This window comes from Heloderma suspectum, chromosome 4, assembly GCF_057233095.1.
Source record: "Heloderma suspectum isolate Gila_16-S chromosome 4, 16-S_ref, whole genome shotgun sequence".
NCBI lineage: Eukaryota > Metazoa > Chordata > Lepidosauria > Squamata > Helodermatidae > Heloderma > Heloderma suspectum.
The window spans coordinates 77019828-77039946 of record NC_139461.1 but is presented as its reverse complement, the minus strand read 5'-3'; the positions used below and the strand labels follow the sequence as shown (position 1 = coordinate 77039946).

General features: G+C 44.3%; 1 protein-coding gene across 3 annotated transcripts in view; it reads left to right on the top strand.

The window, feature by feature from the left end:
• The window catches only part of TAF4B (TATA-box binding protein associated factor 4b), a 92021-nt gene that overhangs the window by 25638 nt on the left and 46264 nt on the right, over positions 1 to 20119 (top strand). For 2 of the 3 annotated variants that reach the window (XM_084849651.1, XM_084849653.1), the window contains exons 7-11: positions 619 to 1320; positions 4593 to 4728; positions 5414 to 5519; positions 15426 to 15595; positions 18608 to 18738. In XM_084849651.1, the coding sequence (XP_084705777.1) occupies positions 619 to 1320; positions 4593 to 4728; positions 5414 to 5519; positions 15426 to 15595; positions 18608 to 18738 (1245 nt within the window). The remainder of the gene's footprint in view (positions 1 to 618; positions 1321 to 4592; positions 4729 to 5413; positions 5520 to 15425; positions 15596 to 18607; positions 18739 to 20119) is intronic. The other variant, XM_084849652.1, reaches the window with a different exon arrangement.

The window sequence follows — 20119 nt, the reverse complement described above, 5'->3', positions numbered from 1 at the left end:
CAAATATCAATTACACAATCCCTTTCATAGGAAGACTTCATGCTGCTAACCTGCAGAAGCTGAACAGTTTCACCAGAGATGCTGTGAAACTTCCAGAAGCTTGCTAATTGCTAAACTGAAACCAAAGAGTTAATTTGGCAGAAAATGTGGAATAGAAATTGGCTGTACAGGATGGAAGGTCATATCCTGCTGTTCACAAGCTTGCTTAAGGGAAATATACAGATGCTTTCCTTCTCTAGCAGAAGGGGGCTGTTTCCATGTTACGTGCCTAATACATGTAAGAAACACTGTAAAAGTGCTGGCAATGCACTTGCCTCTAAGATGCAAAGGCCCAGGCTTGCATTAGACCTCGTTCAGAGAGTTTAATCAGTGTGCCTAAGACTTCTGCTGAAGCACAGGTTTGTTAATGATTACAGAGGTAAACAACTTTGGCAAGCTTCCTTGAATATCAAATGTGATGAGTTTCAGACTTTACCTGGTCTGTTCCTGATGCTCTTAATTTGGCAGTGGCGTTGATAACTTCAAACAATGTTCTCTCCTGAAGGGAATTAACATAGCACAATGTGGACTGTGAAATGGAAATGCCAAATCTAATTCTCTGTTTTCTTCCTTGCCTAGAAAAGCGTGCTTGCCTTACGGCAGTTAATGCCTAACACACAGACCTTTATACAACAGTGTCTTCAGCAATCTGTTCCACAAACAGCTGCCCGTACTTGTACTACTGCACTATCAACTTCTTCCATAGTTGCTAATAGCAGTCCTGTGACCACAGCTACACTTCCACCTGCAAGACCAGTCCCTAGGACTCCAGTGGGGGTATCCTCCCGACAGACGTTAGGCCCAGTCCCCTATACATCTTTGACAAGGGGATCTGGTTCTCTTCCGCTTGTTCAGCAAGCTCATGCCATGCCCATAGGGGCACTGTCCCTCCAAGGTGCCAATCCTGTCCCCTCCACTCAACTGGCAACAGGAATAAATACGGTGAACGCTGTGTGTCCAACCTCCTCCACAACGATGGTGACAACGGGCACCACTTCCCTTCAGGTTGTAAAACCAGTCCATACTCCCACAGTGTCATCAGCCGCCCTTGCTGCTCTCAGTTCTGTAAAAGCAGTCTCGTCATCTGCTGTGGCAGCATCGCTTCAAGCTGTAAAGCCAGCCTTAACTACGGCTGCAGCAGCCTCGACTACGACCGTAACCGCATCTCTCCAATCCGGAATGCCGGTCTCTGGGACACCGATTACAATCAGAGTTGCACATCCCAGTTCCATCCTTTCCAAGTCAGTTCGAACTTCACAGGCTTTAAAGGTAAAGCAGCTGGTAAGAGAGCTTTTTCTTGGCACTTGCTCTGCAAACCTTTGGCACATGTGTGTGTTTAGGGAAGTTGGCCCATTGAAGTGGCTAACTCGGCATTGCTGGCTTAGCAGTTGTACGGCTAGGCCTGTACGGGCAGAACTAGGTACTCTGTACCTCCCCAGTGCAGTTTATTAGCATACAGTAAAAATGGTATTTATGTATCTGTGCCCTTCATGTACTTTGCATAACTGACATCTAAGATAGAAATTTATGAAGTCAATAATATTTGAGGAAGGGAGCAGTCTGGGAGTACATGGATGTTAGGCAGACCATGAAATAGTGGCAGCTAAGGGGTCTGACACTTAAGCCCAATCATGGAATTCCCTGCCAAACTATTCCGGCTTCTGAAGTGTCTTTTGACACACCACTTCCTCTTTCAAATGGATTTCAGCTATCTGGACAAGATCCTCTTTAAATACCAAATCAACAAAACGGGCATTTTGATGGAGCTTGTTTATCAGATGGCAGTGCATGCTCCTGCGCAGTGGATTGATGGGAGTGCAAAGAATACACACAGTCCCGAGTTCTCAGCATATTGTTGTATGCTTCAAGAACATGACATATAAGTGGCAGGAGATGTGTCCAGTGAAAAGGCAGCACTTCACCTCAGGATATTCCCCCAGTTCATGGTGGAAACAAACATACTAACTGGCAGGAACTGGGATTAACTGAAGCGTGCTCACGTGCACCATAGTGATCAGGAGTCGGGCATCTGAGCCCCTAATAGCCCTGTGGCTCCTGTTCTTTGCATCAGGACAGGAAATGTTCCTAAGTTATTGCGTATGGAAGTGTATTGCATTTGTTGCTTCAATTTGCTTTTACTTTAAGTTCAAGTGAAATGATCAGTTGCTTTTAAAGGACAGCTTTTCTTGTTTACCTGATGGGAGAGTAGGCAGAAAGGACTTAACCGCTGACACTCCCATCAGGAAGAACTGAGAATCCTTTTAGTTCAGGTGTGAGCAGATGGTTGATGAGAATTGACTGGTAGATCTCTGGATGAATGACCTGGGTTTCTGACTCCTTAATAGTGTAACAATAGCAACAAATGAAAAATGCTCCTTTACTATTGAATTGCTGAAATGAAGAAAGCTGGGAGGGGATGGGGAGACACCAGGAATGGGTTTGTGGGTGAAAGAACTGTGAGCTTAGTTTGGGCGCTGAAAATAAATGTCTGTGCTAAGCATATGCTCAGAGGTACCCTGTTCCTTAAATCTTGTGTATGTCTGGCCCTTAAGCTGCTGTTTTTTCATTGGGTCCAGTTGGTGGATCTTCAGATTCTTGAAAAGAAAAAAAGCTAAATAGGTCCTGTAAGCCTGAAGCCTGCCCACCCCTAGAATCATAGAATAGTAGGGCTGGAAGGGGCCCACAAGGCCATCGAGCCCAACCCCCCGCTCAATGCAGGAATCCAAGTCAGAGCATCCCTGACAAATGGCTGTCCAGCCTCGTCTTGAAGGCCTCCAGTGTGGGAGAGCCCACCACCTCCCCAGGTAATTGGTTCCATTGTCGTATTGCTCTGACACTCAGGAAGTTTTTCCTGATGTTCAGCCGGAATCTGGCTTCCTGTAACTTGAGCCCATTATTCCGTGTCCTGCACTCTGGGATGGTCAAGAAGAGATCCTGGCCTTCTTCTCTGTGACAACCTTTCAAGTACTTGAAGAGAGCTATCATATCTCCCCTCAGTCTTCTCTTCTCAAGGCTAAACATGCCCAGTTCTTTCAGTCTCTCTTCATAGGGCTTTGTTTCCAGTCCCCTGATCATCTTTGTTCTAGTTCCAGTCTGGTTTCTGGCAGGAAAGTATTTACTTATTTTAAAAATTTATAGTCTGCATCTTCATCCCAGAAGATTTCTGGGTGGCATACACACAAATCAAATATTAAATGCAATAAAAAGAGCACATAACCTAACCATAAATGGAGTGTAAATGAGAGGCATAAAAACTTTTCCAGCCTTCCCAGCTATTGCTAGAAACTGGTTTAGGGGCCTTGATCGGCTCTAGAGGAAATGCACTCCAACAGGTTTAAACTCAAGGTTGCATGTTTGACTCTTTAGGCTTTTCAACTTCAAGTTATAAAACAATCCATTGTGGTCAAGGTAACATAGCAGCTACAGCCTATATAAATCTCTGGTATGGTACCAGCTCAAGCAGCCTATAGCAGGAGGCAGTGTTACTCTCAACCTGAGCAGGAAAGCAGTAGAAGTAGTGCTACGGTGTAGTGTTTAGCAGCCAAACATTATTTCAAGGTTTTGTGAACATAACTGATTAGTAGACTCTTCAGGTGTTTCTTTAAAGAGAAGGGTGCCTCAACTCAGGAAATCTTTTCACATTGACATACTGCCAAAGTGGAGTGCTGTCTGAGATACCAGAATCCCAGAGCCAAGTTCAGATGTAATGGAAGTGTGTAGGAACCCTAGCCTACTGTGTGCCTCCCCAACTTACCAAGAGGAAGTAGCGAGAAATGAGTAGTGAAAATAGATATTGTTACAGTTGCTCCACACTGGGCAAGGAGCCAAGTAGGTTTGAACTTGAGTGGTTCTATCGGACCGTCTGGAAATTTAGCAGAGGTGGTTAGAAAAACGTATTCACAGGGACTGCATGTAACAGAGTCCCCATCAGCAGATTAAGGAATGTATCTGTCTTGACAATGAACTGCCCAATCCAAGAGGCGGACCTATTTAGCATCCTTCTCCAGTAATGTAGCTCTGGAAGATACTTATAGAGCAACTTCTAGAGGTGCTCCATCCACCTTTGTATGTTGGTGTCCACAGAGTACTCGGCTTGTAAGCCCCCTTTGATAGGAGGGTTCTGCAGTAAGTCTCCGATTCGAAGCCCCACTCTTAGATGTGGATACTGTTAGAGATTCCTGCCTTGCTCTCCCACCATCTCAATGACAGGGGGAAGCTGAGCTTTCTATGTAATTCATGTCTGTTGAATAGGTAGGAGAGCAGGCGTTCTCACTCTGTGTAAAATGTATTTGTGATGGTGAGTAGGATGAATGCACATTTTATGTAGAGCTCCGTGATTAGTTTCAGGTGAGGCCTCCTAAGGATAACTTCTTCTGTGTGCTTTAAAGTTCTAAAGCTCTTAAAGTTGTCTACAAACTTAAACTGGAAGACTTGATGAAGTCATCAAGTATTATATCTCATATGTGTTTTTTATCATCTGTTGCAACTGTTTATGTTTCTACCCTATGCTTAGTGCTTGCTGTCTGCTATGTTTTGACGTAACTTTTTTCCAGATAGTCCAGCAGCCATCACGAAGCATCTTGAAAAAAGTGACCACACTCCAACAGGCATCAGCACTCCCTATTGTGAACAAATTGGATGGGAAAATGCCATTAAATGCTTTTATCCAGGCTAGCCAACTTCCTGCAGGTACAGTTAGATTCATTGGCTGAGTTCAGACAACATGTCAAACTATACTTCAAACCACAGTTTGGGTTCTAAGCTACTCAATTTACACCATGCTTTGATCTGCTTGTTCACTTTCCCATCTAGTCAGTACTCTTCTTTTTGGAGGAGAACCAATAATTGCATATATTCACAAAATGTTTTAAAATAAGTGTGAATTGCATTTTCTCAGTGGTATGAATATTGGCACAATTCAGCTTCTTAGGAAAGACCCATGAATCTTGCACAGCAAATGTACTAAATCAACTGTACTAAAAACAATGGTCTGGAAAATCCCTTGGAGAACTCCTAGTTACAAGATGGGGAGTAGGCTCACTTAAAGATAACCATTATAGGTGGCTTTACTGTTGGAATATTCAGACTGTAGTCTCCTTCCAGCAAAGCAATGTTTTTTCATTAACCACACTTGGAGCTGACTCGTATGCCTAATAAGCATGAATGCTTGACTATTAGGGGTACACAGTTGTCCATATTCTGGTAAAATAACCTGTGCAGATAATGCAGTTGAGAACTAGATTTGTGAACTTGACACAAATATGCTGCTTTCATTTTAAAACTGGACATAGTCTTTCCAGATTTCTCTTCCAAATATACATTGCATGTCATCTTGGATTTTGCTTTTTGCTGTGGGTTGTTCATCTTTTTTTAGGCTCCATTGTGAAACAAATTACCCTGCCAGGAAACAAAATTCTGTCGCTTCAAGCATCTCCTGTTCACAGAAATAGAATAAGAGAGAATGGAACAACATCCTTCAGGTAAAAAAATAAACAGTCGGAAGTTTGGGTATAGGGAAGCTTGACTAAAAAAAAATGAGAGCAAACAAACAGAGATGGCTCAATAAATATTTAAGGTCCTGATGGGTGTTCTCACTTCCTTGGTTTCAGGGTTCTAGTGCTAATGAAGGGGGAAAGCCTAAGAATTTTGCTCTGACAGCTGTTTCAAAAATTAACATCTTGCAGCTTGATTGGGTTTTGCGCCCCTGAAGTCCAGGCTTTTATTTAGCTAGCTGATAACTCTATTTTATTTATTTATTTATTTATTTATTTGATGTATGTGTAAATATAGTATCACACACACACACACCTTAATCTGTCTGTGTTCTAACTGACGAATTGATTAAATCAACTTCTACATTCAAATATGCAAAAATCGATAGAGGTTCCTTTTGTGTAGCTTGATGAAAGAAGATAGATTACGTGTGTGAGGATTCAAAATTCACAATGCTTAGCTTTTTGCTTCATCTGTCTTTAATATATTCGTAATGTGGGAGTATAGACTATAAACAAATACCAACATGAACTGACTGAACACTTAGGAAAAAGAGCGAAACATTTATAATACAACGTAGTTCAACTTGTTTTTTCACTTTATCTGCAAAATTATCATTCCAGAAACCTATGAACAAAGACCATCTTTCAGTGAACCATATCAATTTGATTTCTGAAAAAACCTCCCTGAAAAATGACATTGTTAACAACGCAGCGTCCCATATTTTTCTAAGCCATTCAGACATTGTTGCAGTTTGTGAGTTCTTCCAGTAAACAGCTATACATATTTGTGCTACTGCTAATAGATTGAAAACTAATTCCAGGCCTACATATTCTATTCCTTGATTGCCCAACAAGAATTTTTTTGGTCCAGAGGAATATTGTACTGTGCGCACATGCCTTCCGGAAGGGGTACATTAAACCCACCCTCTTCCATACCATCCATAATTACAAGAGTCCACCAGTAAGTGCAGGCAAACTTAGCTGCCTCTCGGCCTGGGTGTTTTCAGCAAAAGAAGGATGACTTGGTCCGGTGAGTCTTGGCAGACTGTTACATGCCCCGCCCCCCAAGAGGGACTCACGGGGATCGTGTGTGGAGCCCTGCCATGGGCCCTGTCAAGAAAAGAAATTGACATTAGCATGACAGAGGCCATGTCAATAAGATACAGTAAAGGCAAATGGTTGCAGTGCCAGGTACCGCCAGATTAGGCGGGGATTAGTGTCCTTCGTTCGCTGCAGCCACCACAAAGGAGCACAGTCTGTAACCAGTGAAAAGGGGGCACCCCAAGGTAATGATGTAGATCCACAATAGCCCATTTGACCACAAGTGCCTCTCTTTCTATTGTAGCATACTTCTGTTCTCTGGGGTAAGTTTCCTGCTTAATACAAAATGGAATGTTCAGCAGCTCCTTCCCCTTGAGCAAGTACAGCCCCCAGTCCATTATTAGATGCATCAGTTTGTAATAGGAAGCGTTTACTAAAATCAGGAGATTTTAAAATCAGGAGCACAGCGGCTTGACATAATCAGTCTTTTAATGTTTGAAAGCTGTTTCAGTGGCGGCAGAACAATGGACTTTGCATGGAAGATTCTTCTTAATTAAATCAGTTAAGGAAGATGCTATAGTACAAAGTTGGGAATAAAACGTCTATAATAGCTGGCCAGTCCTAAAAATTGCTGTACTTCCCTTTTGCTTTGTGGTCAAGCCTATTGACTTAATTTTTCCATGTTTTCTTTGACGGGCCATATTTTCCCTTCTCCCACAATGAAACCTAAATATTGTACTTGTCTCGGGGCTTTTAACACATTTTGCTGGATTAGCAGTCAGTCCGGCTTCTCTTAAAGCAAGCAACACTCTCCTTATATTTTGGATATGCATCTCCCAAGTGGGACTGAAGATGACTGTCATCTATATATAAAGCAGCACAGTCAGATACTGGTGGTAGAATGCTATCCATAAGCTTTTCGTGGCAGCGGTCCCATGCAAGCCAAATGGCATATGTGTAAATTGGTACAATCCTCCAGGGGTGGAAAAGGTGGTCTTCTGTTTAAAGGAGGGTGTTAAAGGTATTTGCCAATAGCCCTTGGTAATGTCCAGAGTGGTCAAATAGGCAGCATTCCCTAACCTTTCTAGCAATTCATCCACCCGTGGCATAGGATAGGCATCAAATTTTGATACTGCATTAACCTGTCTGAAATCTGTACGAAAGTGAATGCTGCCGTCTTGCTTTGGGACTGAAAGACTTCAATCACTCCTAGTTCTAGCATGGCTTGGGCCTCTTTGTTATTACTTCGTTCAGCTTATGAGGCCAAGGCCAAGCGGGTGTGCATACCACAGTCCCTGGAAGTGTTTCTAGATGGTGGAGAGCTAGATGGGTATGACCTGGTCGAGTGGAGAAGACATCAGAAAAGTGAAGCTCTAGTTTCTTTACCTGTGCTACTTGTTTAGATAAGAGTCTGGGGTACAATACCAGACCTGGAGTGACAGACCCTTGTATAGGGTTTGGACCTAAATCTTCATCATCCACCCCTGGCTCAGCAAATAAGGCTTCTCTTTCCCTCCACTCCTTCAGGAGATTAACATAATAGGCTTGTAAAGATCGCCTCTTATCTATTAAATGGATTTCATAGTCCACTGGCCCAACCTTTCTAACAACTTCATAAGGCCCTTGCCTTTGGGCAAACAGTTTCCCATTTCCTGAGGGTAATAAAAGCAATTCCTTTTGTCCTGGGTGAAACTCTTTAGGCTGTATCCTTCTATTATATTGTATCTTTTGGAACTGTTAACTTCAAAAAGGCTCATCATGAGCAATTTGTGCCAATTATCTTAAATGTTCCCATAACTGAAAAACATAATGTAAGGTACTCTGGGGAGAGTGAACCTCTTTTTTTCCACCCTTCCTTAACCAGATCCAGAATACTGTGGGGATGGCGCCCATACAATAATTCAGAAGGAGAAAATCCCATAGATGTTTGGGTACCTCCCTAACAGCAAATATTAAAGAAGGAAGAAGAGCATGCCACTGCCTAGGATATAATGAGACAACCTCTTGTAATATGCTCTTCAAAGTGCAATTGAATTGCTCTACCAAATCATTTGTCTGCAGGTGATAGACTGAGGTCTTTAGGAGTTTTGCTTTGAGGAGGGTCCACATTTGCTTCAGCAATAGGCTCATGAAATTGGTGCCTTGATCAGTAAGCGCCTCTTTAGGAAATCCTACTCTTCAAAAGATGGTTAATAATTACTGAGCTAGCACTTTAGCTGTTGTAGCTAAAGCTTCTGGGTATCTGGTGGCATTATCTGTGACCACCAGGATATGAGTATGTCTTTTGGCTGACTATTCTAAGGGTCCCACTGTGTCAATCCCAGTTCTTTCAAAGGGGGGTATCAATAATGGGCAGAGGCACAAGGGCTGCCACTGGACCCCCTTTGCCCTGGGTTTTTTGGCATTCCAGACAGGACAGACAAAAACGTCGGGTCTCAGCACATATGCCAGGCCAGTAAAATCTTCGCAACAATCTTCCTATTGCTTTTCTGTCCCTAAGTGATCAGCTGCAGGTATCTCATGAGCCAAGTGTAATATGGTGCTTCTCAAATTTGAGGGGGTTATTAGCTGCTGGACTAATTCTTGAGGTGTCGTACCTTTGGTGACTTGGTCAAGGGCAAAACAGCCCCACCCCCCACGTCACTAGGAAGAGCATGAGCTAATGCTGCTCCTAGGGTGCTATCATCCCGCTGAAAGGCTATCAAGGGATTACAGGTTAGGTTCAAGTCTGTCCATGGTGTCCTTTCTTTAGCTATAAGAATAGAAGTCTGAGACCGTATCTTTACCAATTCTGCTATGTAGGGTCAATCTCTGCCAATAATAAGGTCAGTAGCTAAACCTGGCACTACTACTTGCATGAAATGTGTTTTCCCCCCGGCTTTGCCCATCTGGTGTGGTATGGTTTTACATCCCCATGAGCATATTGCATCTGAAGGACTTCCTCTAATGGCTCCCCTCTGGGCATAGACATAGACATAGACTCATAGGGTTGGAAGGGGCCTACAAGACTATTGAGTCCAACACCCTGCTCAGTGCAGGAAGCCTGACTCCGAGGCGGTCTCCTATCCAAGTACAGTGAGGCCACCTGGGCTTATACCAACCACCCTTCTGTGAGGGTTGTTTTTACCTGAGCCGCCAGCCACGCCTCCATGGAAGCACATTCTGTTAATGGACACTCCTGCTTGATATGGCCCTCTTGTCCACACTGGAAGCAAATAAGAGGTCTTGTCATTGGCTCATATCCTCTTGAGGCTTCCATTTTGATAGGTGACCATAGAGCTCCATGCTCTAAAGACCAGTCCCGTAAACTAGATGATTCAGGCTGGGATTGCCTCTGTCCCCTGTTGAAGGTTCCTCCACCACCTGAGCCCTTGTCCAGAGAACGGACCTCTATTTGCTTTTTAAATCATGCCCCTGCATCCCAGGTCCAACCCTGGGCAACCGAGGTTTCCGGTTCCTCAGCCGCAACAAAAGTCTCCATCAATTGAATAGCAGCTTCCAGGCTTCTGGCACCATACCCAACTCTGAGCTGTAGGGGGTAAGACGTTCCCAAACTGTTCTAACATCACAAGCTCCACCACTTGCTCAGCAGTTCTAGCAGATGGCTTCAGCCACCGCAGACAGTGAGCCCGTATCTGCTGTCCCAAGGCTCTTGGATGGGTCTCTGGGCCATAACTCACCTCCCTCAATTGTCTCCTACAAGTCTCTTCTATGCCATTCAAAATGCCTAGGATAGCAGCTTCTACTTTCTTACGCTGCCCTGCATCTTCAGCTGTCAGGGGTGTCCACAGCAGATTGGGTGGGGGCTGTCAAGCAGGGTGCTAGGATAATGACCCAATGGGCTTCTGGCCAGCTGCAGCAGTGGCTACCCATTCAGACATGTTCAAAAAGGCCTCGGGGTCATCCCCTGGGTCCATCTTAGACATGTGCCCTGGTGCTAGTGCTCGGGTTCTGTCCTCAGCCACACCTGCTGCCTCCGCCGCCGCCCTAGGGGGTTGTAATCCTTTCAGTACTTGCTCTAGTAGGCTTTTGTGGTTCTGTCGCTGAGCGGAAAACAATTGTTCCATAAGCTGAGTTTGTTGTATAGCCAACTGTTGCAGCAGCAGCTGCTGTTCTTGTGCCTGCACTTTCTGTTGGTTGGCCAACCAGGTTAATCAATCTGTGGATGGGGGGAGTGTGATGCCCCCCTGGGCCAGTGGCTGCATTCTCCACCAGTGTGCGCATGTCCTCCAGAAGGGGTACATTAAACCCACCCTCTTCCATACCATCCATAATTACAAGAGTCCACCAGTAAGTGCAGGCAGCTTTTATTTTTAAGTCTTTGCCTCCTGTTACAGCACCGAGGCCAAGCCAGCGTGTAGACTTCCAACTCGGGGAAAGGAATTATGCCATCCTCCCCTGCGCCCTGGCTTTAAATTACAGAGATGTCCAACTCTCCCCTTCTGAAGTACTGGCCTTTCTGGTGGCCCCCCTTCATGTTTTTTCTTCACTAGTGGTTGTCCATTCTTCGGGAAGTAGCTCTCCAGACCAAGCTATGGGTGTGGCTCTTCAGGTGCCTCAGAGAAGGATGCTAAACCCCAGCCGGGATAGGCCTGAGGTCTTCCTGTGGATGCCAACAGGTAATTTCCAGGCCTCCCAGCAACAGAAGCGCTGGGTGGCGGTTGCAGGTGAGGCCCTCTTCCACCATCTGCCATGGCAGAAAGTGTCCGTCTGCCCTCTTGCAAGCAACTCTCACCAGCCTGTCTTCCCTTCTTTTGTGCTTCCCACTACCCTCCTCTTCCTGCTCTTTCCCAGAGCTTTACAGCAGCATCTTGATGAGGCCCAGCTGTTGCTGCTGAGGCTTCACTCCCCCACGGTACTGCACTACCCTTACCAGCTCAAGCCATCCCCAGGCAGTGCTCCCTTTTAACTCCATACTCAAACTTAGCTGCCTGCTGCCTCTCTGCCTGGGTGTTTTCAGCAGAAGAAGGAAGACATGGTTCGGTGAGTCTTGGCAGGCTGTTACCTGAATCTTACGTAGGATTAATAAAGGTTTGAGTTCTATTCAGCAGAACATAGATGATTCTAATTGTCCATGATTGTTGGAGAGGAAGCCAGAGTTGGTCTTTTCATCCTGGGAAATGTCAGCTTTGGATACTAACTGGAAGGAAAGCCCCCAGCAAGTTCTTCTTGCATAGAAGCTGGCACAGAAGTTGGTGAATTAGCATAGCCCAGAGGATGCATGGGGAAGAAGAGTGGTTTCATGATTGGTTTAATCCAGGGTAGCTAATGTGGTGTCCACAGGCAGCAGTGTCCCCTAGGGCATCTTTCTTGGTGTCCCCCAAGGTCCCCTCCCCCCCTTTTAAAAAAAAATACATTTTTTCTTACTGGCAACTTGGGTCGCATCAGATCAAAGTGAGTGCCTCCAGCCACTGCCATTTTCATTTCCCATGAATGCCTCTGGGCCATACATGGGCCTTGGAGACTTTCTTAGGAAATGAAGCTGGTAGGTGGCTGCAGGTGGATGCTTTCCTCTGCAGCGCACCCAGCCACCAAGAAGAGAATGGAAAAAACAAAAAGGGACTCCTGTCATTTCTCTCTGGTAAGCTGGGGGTGGTGGCCAAAGAGAGTAATGGAGCTAGGAGGAGCAAAGTGGGGTAGGAGGGGACAACAAGAAGGTAGAGGGAGCTGGGGAGGAGCCAACTGGGAGCAGTTGGGGGGCGGGTTGGAGAGGGTTGTATGCTTGTATGTCTGAATGGATGGGGGCTGCATGTATGTAAACGGAGAAAGAAAGGGTTTAGGGGAGACTTTGGAGGATCCTGAAAAGGAGACAGTGTGGTTTTTCATGAGTTTAGAGTGAGGAGGAGGAGGGAGGAACACCCCCTCTCAATAAATGCATTGTGGATACATGGGGTGCTTGCATGTGTTACATTTGTGTGAATGGATGGTATGTTTATGAGGAGTGTGTGTGTGTGTGTGAGAGAGAGAGAGAGAGAGAGAGAGAGAGAGTTGTGTATGGGTGGTGACCCATAGTGAGAGAGGAAAGAGAAAGGGGGGAATGAAATGGCTGACGGCATGGTGCTAGAGAGAAAGACTTTGCCTTCTGTGAAATAGGTTTCTGTTAGTGCTGAAAACAGGGTTCAAAGGAGTTGTTACATGTGTTGGAGCTCAGGCCCCATCTCTGCCTTATACTCCATCTTCTTGGCAGGTTACTTGTCTGTTGTCACTAACCACCCCTCCCATGGCAGCCATTTTATGGTAGTGCCCAGGACAGTTTCTCTAAATGCTGAATGTGCCCATGGGCCCATCTAATAGCCCACTCTAAGCTTGGATGCAAAGTAGCCGCAGAATGTAGCCCTTCTTATATTGGGCTGGGGCATCGCCCCTTAAATTAGTGCGGCACTATATGATGTGACTGTATCCAAATTTAGCAGAAGTCCATGCCATGCATGAGATGCTCCCTCCTGGTGAAGGAGGCAAGAATGGCAGTGGCATCTTGTACAGTATCCTGGACAGTGTCAGAGTAACCCTGCTTCCCTAGTGCTAGCACTTCAGACATGGCCTTTTATCCCCTAAATATTGGGGGGGGGGGTTAATGATGCTGCTTTAGCTGTAGAGGAGGGAGCTTCTGCTCTCACTGCAGATTAGTAGCATCAGATCCAGCACCCCAACCATGAATAGCAACTAAATGTTCTGGGAAAGTCTTATCATAGAAGTACACTGAAAGGTAATAGTTCCAATAATTCATGAGTCTTACAGAAGATTGATCACCTCTGTCTATAGGCCCTAATTTGAGAAGTTTACCTGTGAGAGACGGTGTAGTTGTCTGCTTTGGAGACTGATGTAAAAAGAATTATCTGAAATCTTTCATCCTAAAAGTAGCATTTTGATCACACTGGAAACCGGAAGGGATCTCTAGATTGACGGAGGATAGTACTTTATATCAGTTTGTAAAGCTAATGCCAAGTATGTGGAGCTAGTTCACATAATACTCATGTGAAAATTCTCTATGTATTGTGGGGATTAATTGACTATACCCATCCATACATCCAGATCCCAGGAATGGGAGTACTGAAAACAGGTATTTCTTCAATTTAAATACTGTTTGCAGTACTGCGACTAGTTCTCTATGCCATGCATACGTGGGAAATTAAGATGCCAACAAACGTGTGAACTAGCTCCTAGTGTGATGTGCATCTGGGTAATGTAGTTCTGTGTTCTGTTTCGCAAAGCTGTAAGGTTCCCCTCAATTTGCTTTGTATATATGTAGGAGCATTCTTAAATACAAGATAGGGCAATGAACACAGATTAATATATAGCTGCTTAAAATCTGATAATGCTTCCTGCCTAATCCTAGATTAAATTTAAATTGCCCCATGAAGATTTCGATTAGCAGCCTCTGGCTGGTATCTTACAGGCTGTAGTTCAGGCCTGTCCTTATTCTTAGAACAATGGAGTAATTAACATAGAATTACATGTATGGCCAATATTTGAACAGCAGAGGGTGCCAAAGACTTGCTTGTTTAGTTCATGTGAGTTTGTCCACTTGAATTTACTAAATGAAGCATCTGAAATTGGAGGTTCAGAAGGCCTTGCTGTGGCCACAGTTCAAAGCTCTGATTAGATCGGTGTCCTTCATACTTGAGGACAGGGGAATAAGCCAAGCCATTATGATGTTTAAGTAGAGAAAAGGGGCTTAAGTAGTGGGCAGAATACATTGAATGACTCCCTGTGAATGGTTCACACCGATAGTTGGTAAGCACCACACTGGGCAGTATCCACTAGGGCTGCTGTGCTCCCACTGATTGTGTTGAACCTAGAACCTAGCAGTTCTGAAACTAGCCCCAGGACCAAGTGGAAATGTTTGTCTCCGAATTAGGACAGGTCCTTCTGCGACCTCCCTTCTGCGAGCTCCACTGACCTGCCCCGTTCTGGAAACAAGTGTTTCTGCTCATTTCAGGTTGCTTTTAGAACCACTAACTCTCCATTGGGCTAGCAGTCAGGCTCATAAGCACCACAGGATGCTGCCCATTACTTACATCAGTAATCAGTCTGATCCTGGAGATCACGTTCCAACATGTCAGCTTGCTAGGTCCTGTGGGAAAAGATCAATTAATGTGTTCTGTCTAGTTGCTTATGCACCCTGCCAGTCGTCAGCATTTCACATGCCTGCTTCAGGGGGAGGCGCTGTTCCAACCAAGGCAATTTTTTTCCTCATCTGCTCTGCCCATCCCCCTGCCTGGGAAACCTTATAAGAAGCCCTGGATTATTCCAGCTCTACCCTGGCATTTTTGCCGATGGGTTTTTGCTCTTGGATATGTAGGAGGTATGTTCGGGCTGCATGGTTTTTAGTTGTGTTAGTTTTAAACAGCTGTTGTGATATTTCTGCTTTAAACTTGTATTTAGTGCATTGTTTGAATATTGTACTTGTATATTTTTGTGAGCCGCTTTGGGGGCCTTTTGGCCAAAAGGCGGCATAGAAAGTATAACATAACATGCCTATATCTGAGGTCCTTTCCCCTGCTTCTCTGCCTTTGGTCTCCCCCTCCCAAAGTGTATTTTAATAATATTGGTTCACACTTTCATTTATTGATGTCCAAGTCAGCCTTTATGCTAGTCACTGATTCTTGTTTTTAAGTCTCCACATCTCAGAAACCTTAACTTATTGCTGTAGTTAACAATGGGAGCAAAGTTGCAAAGCTTACCTAAACATTAAACACCACGCTAAATTCTAAGTAGTGCAGGTCAAAGAAATGAAGTAATATAGTTCACAACATAAATGCTGTCCTTTTGGTAAGTGAAATACTTATTTAATTGAACTGTCTTGTCTGCCTTTATAACACAATGCAAAATATAATAACCTGCTTGTAGGGATGAAGATGACATCAATGATGTGACTTCTATGGCTGGGGTCAGCTTGAGTGAAGAGAGTGCACGCATCTTGGCAACAAATTCTGAAGCAGTTGGCACAGTTTTCCGATCTTGTCCAGAGGAACTCCTCCTTTCTTCAGTTGTGCTGCAGAAGAAGATCTTAGAGCTCGGTGAGAAATCCATGTCGGGAAAACACTGCAGAGTGCAAACAGGCTAGAAAAGTCCTAGCTTTGGTGCATCCATACCATTGTTGAAAGTGAGATCACGAAGCCCATTTATATTTATCTTTAAAAATGGGAGGCTGCGAATGTAAATTCAACTTGGCCGGTGCTTCGCTTCTGTTCTTCTGTTCTTCTCCTTCTGGGGACCAAAGTGTAGTTGACATGCGTGACCAGAAACTTCAATCTTTGCCCAAGAAGTCTTAAAGTTTCCTATTTAGCCTGAGATCAGAAACAGACCCGGTTAGGAATGGCCAACTGGGGCCCTCTGCCATGTGCCAGATTGTATCCTCTGGCCCTAGCATCTGTCTGCTGAGAAGTAACACCATGTGTGCTGCTGTGCTGAATAATGGTGCTTCCCAAGAACTTGCAGTTTTTGGCTCAAATCCATTTTCTGAGCATGTCAGGTACCACTTCTGGTCAGGCCAGCATCCCTGCACCCTTCCTAGATGCCAGAGAGAAATCACCCCTGTTCAGGCATTCAGCTCTAAAATCGTGTAGGGGGAGCTGGAGATACATACTCCAGCCCCTCCACTCCCGACCTCCCTGTATTGATGGGGGAGGTCTGTAGAGGAAACATAAGCCTACAAAGCCTGATGCGACTGGGAACCCTGCCTTATCGGGGTTCCTGAGCACACAGAGCTTTGTAATCGCATTCACTTGAACATGGTTTCACTTCCAGACTGTCAACTGTCAACACAGGGAGGTCAGGAGTGGAGGGGGTGAGGCCAGTGCGCACATCCCAAGCATCTTTTACCTGATTTCAAGCTGAATGCCTAAATAGGGCTCCCATGTTTCTCCATTCTGGTTCTGGGAAAGGTGAAATGCTGCACATGGGCAGTACCACTTCCAAGGCCAGCTTGGGAATCTGTGTCGCCAAAGCCACAGCAAAGCACATGTCTGAGAATTGTGGGCTACTCCTGAGCAGGCCAGATGTTCTAGGAGCTGCTACAAGGGCTCTGGCCCATCTCATCAAGGATCTGTGAAAAATGTGGTAGGGCTGGCTGGTTGAGGAGCAGGTGGCAGCTGTTGGCCAAGGCAACAAGATGTGGATTTGTATTGGCCAAGGCTCTGCTTCTGAGCTGGCAAACCCTCATATTTGCATAATATGGAAGCATGCTCCAGAGTTACCTTCCTCTGGAACACTTTTTGTCTGGCAGGTACACCTTTCACTTTGGGGCAGAGGAGAGGCATGCCTTTCCAAGTCGAGCTGGATGAGGATTATGTCGTGGGGAGGAAGTGCATTCTAAAAGTACCTTGACAAAGAAGTGTGTCATTTGTGCTCTGTAGTGTAGATGGCCAACGTCTGTGCTTTTGGGCTGGGGTGGATGGGCACATTGTTCTCAGTAGGGTCGGGGAGTGGCAGAGGTCTGTTGCCAGAAACTGATCTCAGATGGTCGGGCCAAATAAAGTTGGTGCCATCCAGTAGCAGGAAGTTCAATTATAGAACACATGCATTAAGCAAAAACTGGACTCTGCGTGCAAAATCCAAACTTACAACTTGCTTTTTCTTCTTCGTGAGTGTAACTGAGGGGATCTTGATTTAAAATTGAGTGTGACCCATGGAGGCTGGATGAAATTGCTTTGGGGGCCAGATCTTGCCCAAGGGTTGCAAATTGGTCTAAACAAATCCAAGCTCTCGCTTTGTTTACCAAATCTCAGCATCTTCATCTGAGCGCATGCTTGTAAGCTAATAGAGTGAAGCTACTTTGCATCAGCCCGAACTGCTTCCTAAACCTGACATTGATTGGCAGAGAATGCATTCCAACAATTTAACGTAAGACAACTGTTTGAACAGTGGCTTGTCTCGTTCTGTTCTTACAACAGAAGTTGGGAGCCACGCTCGTCTTATTTTGAGGGTGAATTTTATTTTTGGCATAAAATAAGATACCTTTTTATGCATCTGTATACTTGATGTTCTTCAGCCATCACACTTCTGAGGAGAGTGTGCAGGTGCAAGAAAATGCCTTTGAGTTTGCTTTTAACGGCCATTTGCTTCTACAGCACTGAATTTCCAAGGTATTCGCCTGGGCTGCTGGAGGTCAGTTATCAACCAGAGGAAGCCTTCATTAGTATATGTGCAACTTAAGGGCATTTCAGGGGTGATGCTTAGTCTTAGGGTTCAAGCAGCTTCACTTGAAGCAAAACTAACTTAGGGCGCAACCCGATGCATGTTTAGACAGAGAAAAGGCCTACAACTCCCAGCATGACCCAGCCAGCATTGCTGGCTGGGGCATGCTGGGAGTTGTAGGACTTTTCTCTGTCTAAACATGCATCGGGTTGCGCCCTTAGTGTTTGCTTCTGTGAAAATACTAGAGGGAGTGAGGAGTGTGGCAATGCAGAAAGGGCAAAAAGCAGAGCTCATCCAGACAAATTGCTGTTATGGTAGAGATGGGGAACTGAATGCTTTAGGACCTTAATTGAGTTAGCTCTTTTCCAAGTTAAATCTCTTGGGAGCATGGGTCAAGCCACCATATGCTGTTAGTATGAACAGGGCCAGACTAAAACGCCTGGAGTATGTTGCACAAAACATCTCTGTTCATTAACATGGCGGGATTTAACAAGCACCATGTCGAACAGGGCAAAATGTAGTTCTCTGTTTTTTTAATTACTGAAATTAACAGACTAGGGCACTAATTTCTACAGCGACTACTTCTCCCCTTCTCTAAATCACAACGCTTGATTTCTGTATTCTTATTAACTTTGTCCTATAAATGACCTTGCAAGGAGAGTGATTCTAGAGGCTAAGTGAAACAATGTCTATTTTCTGAAGCTGTAGGCTAGGTTTTATTAATGTAATGTCTAAGATCTTTGAAGTTGTGACTTTACCAGGAAAATCACAATCTCCCAAACCTTTATTCATAATGGGTATGACTTCCAGGGGGAACAGAATACCTGCTGTGCTAATTATTTCAATTATCAGCTAGTACTAAAACACGTAATGGATTTTCTCTGCCTCCACAGGTAAAAGGCATGACATTACGGAAGTTAATTCAGATGTTCTGAACTTGATCTCCCATGCTACACAGGAGAGATTAAGAGGGCTTCTGGAGAAACTGAATGTAATTGCTCAGCATCGTGTGATGACCTATAAGGTAAAAGAAATAACCATTGAGCTTCTTGGTCTCAACAGTTTGGTTGTATTCAGTGGCTTTTAAAAGTAGGTAATAGTTACATTGGGATCATCCACTCCAACATGAAGAATGCTTACTTTTAGTAACATAGGATCTTGGCTATTATGTTGTGCTTAAATCCTGGTTGATTTTATGAATAAAATGTATTCATAGAGTTGGTGCTACCTACAAGGACCAAAATCTTCTACAGTGTTAGGCCTTTCTACATAATGCAATTGGTGTACTTTCTACTTGCATCTGTAGAGAGAGGAAGGTACAGAATGTCTATAGTAATAGCAAGGTTTAGGTGGTGTGATCTAGAAGATATGGAAATGTTGGATCTTGACATGTCCTTTGACACGAGAGTTTAAACATAAATTGACTACTTCCATTGTTTGTAGCTACAATTCAAATCCTTCTATCTTAAAATACACCTTCTTGTTTGAGCATTATCCCACCCAGGTCACCTTGTCCACAGTATAGTAGATATTTATCTAAGGCATATAGAGTATCAAAGTAGATTATAACCTACTTGCAGGCAAGCTAGGAAGACCTGGTACAGTTATTTTTGAAGTAGTCAGAGAAAATCGAGCCCTGCCAGTATTTTGAAGTGAAGGGGACAAACACCTACAAATTCAAAATGTTTACTGCATTCTCAAACTTCATTCTTGGGGTGGATATGGAGAATGGGCCTTGTTCTCAAATCACAAACATCCTTCCAAAAGTGTCAAATGTTTAGAAGAATTTGCTTCGAAAGGAGGCAAGTAAGATTACGTACATCTTTATACAGAGCCAGATGTAAGATTTGCTTACTACATGGACATAGCTTCAGTGTTGCCAGGTTGCAATCTGGAGAACGTTCATATACCTTTCTAAATCTCCTGATGTGGTATGAGATAAGGTAGCATCCATGGATGGCTCTGTCATCCATCCATCTCCTCCGCTTCTTGCTGTAATTGCCATGTGGCATACCTGGAGATCTGATCAATTACCACAAGCAGGGGAGGAGATGGATGATGGGGCCAGGGAGGGAATGTGGAAGAAGAGCCACAGTTACCTTTTCTCCTCCTGCATTGGAAGGTTGAGAAAGGGAATATGAGTGTTCCCTCAATTACAATCTGGCAACCCATGCTTAAGTGATAGGCAAAGAATTTCAGAGTTTGCTTCAGAGAAAATAGGCATTTAATACATTGGAAGATCACAGTGGTATAAAATATGGGGGAAGACTATATTTGTTCACTGTCCATGGTTGCTCCATTGCTAGTCTTGCTTAGAATAGACCTATTGAAATGAACGGGATTTCTGTTAGATTAACATTAGATACAATCCTATGTCTTTAAGAAAAAAATGTATATTGAAGTAA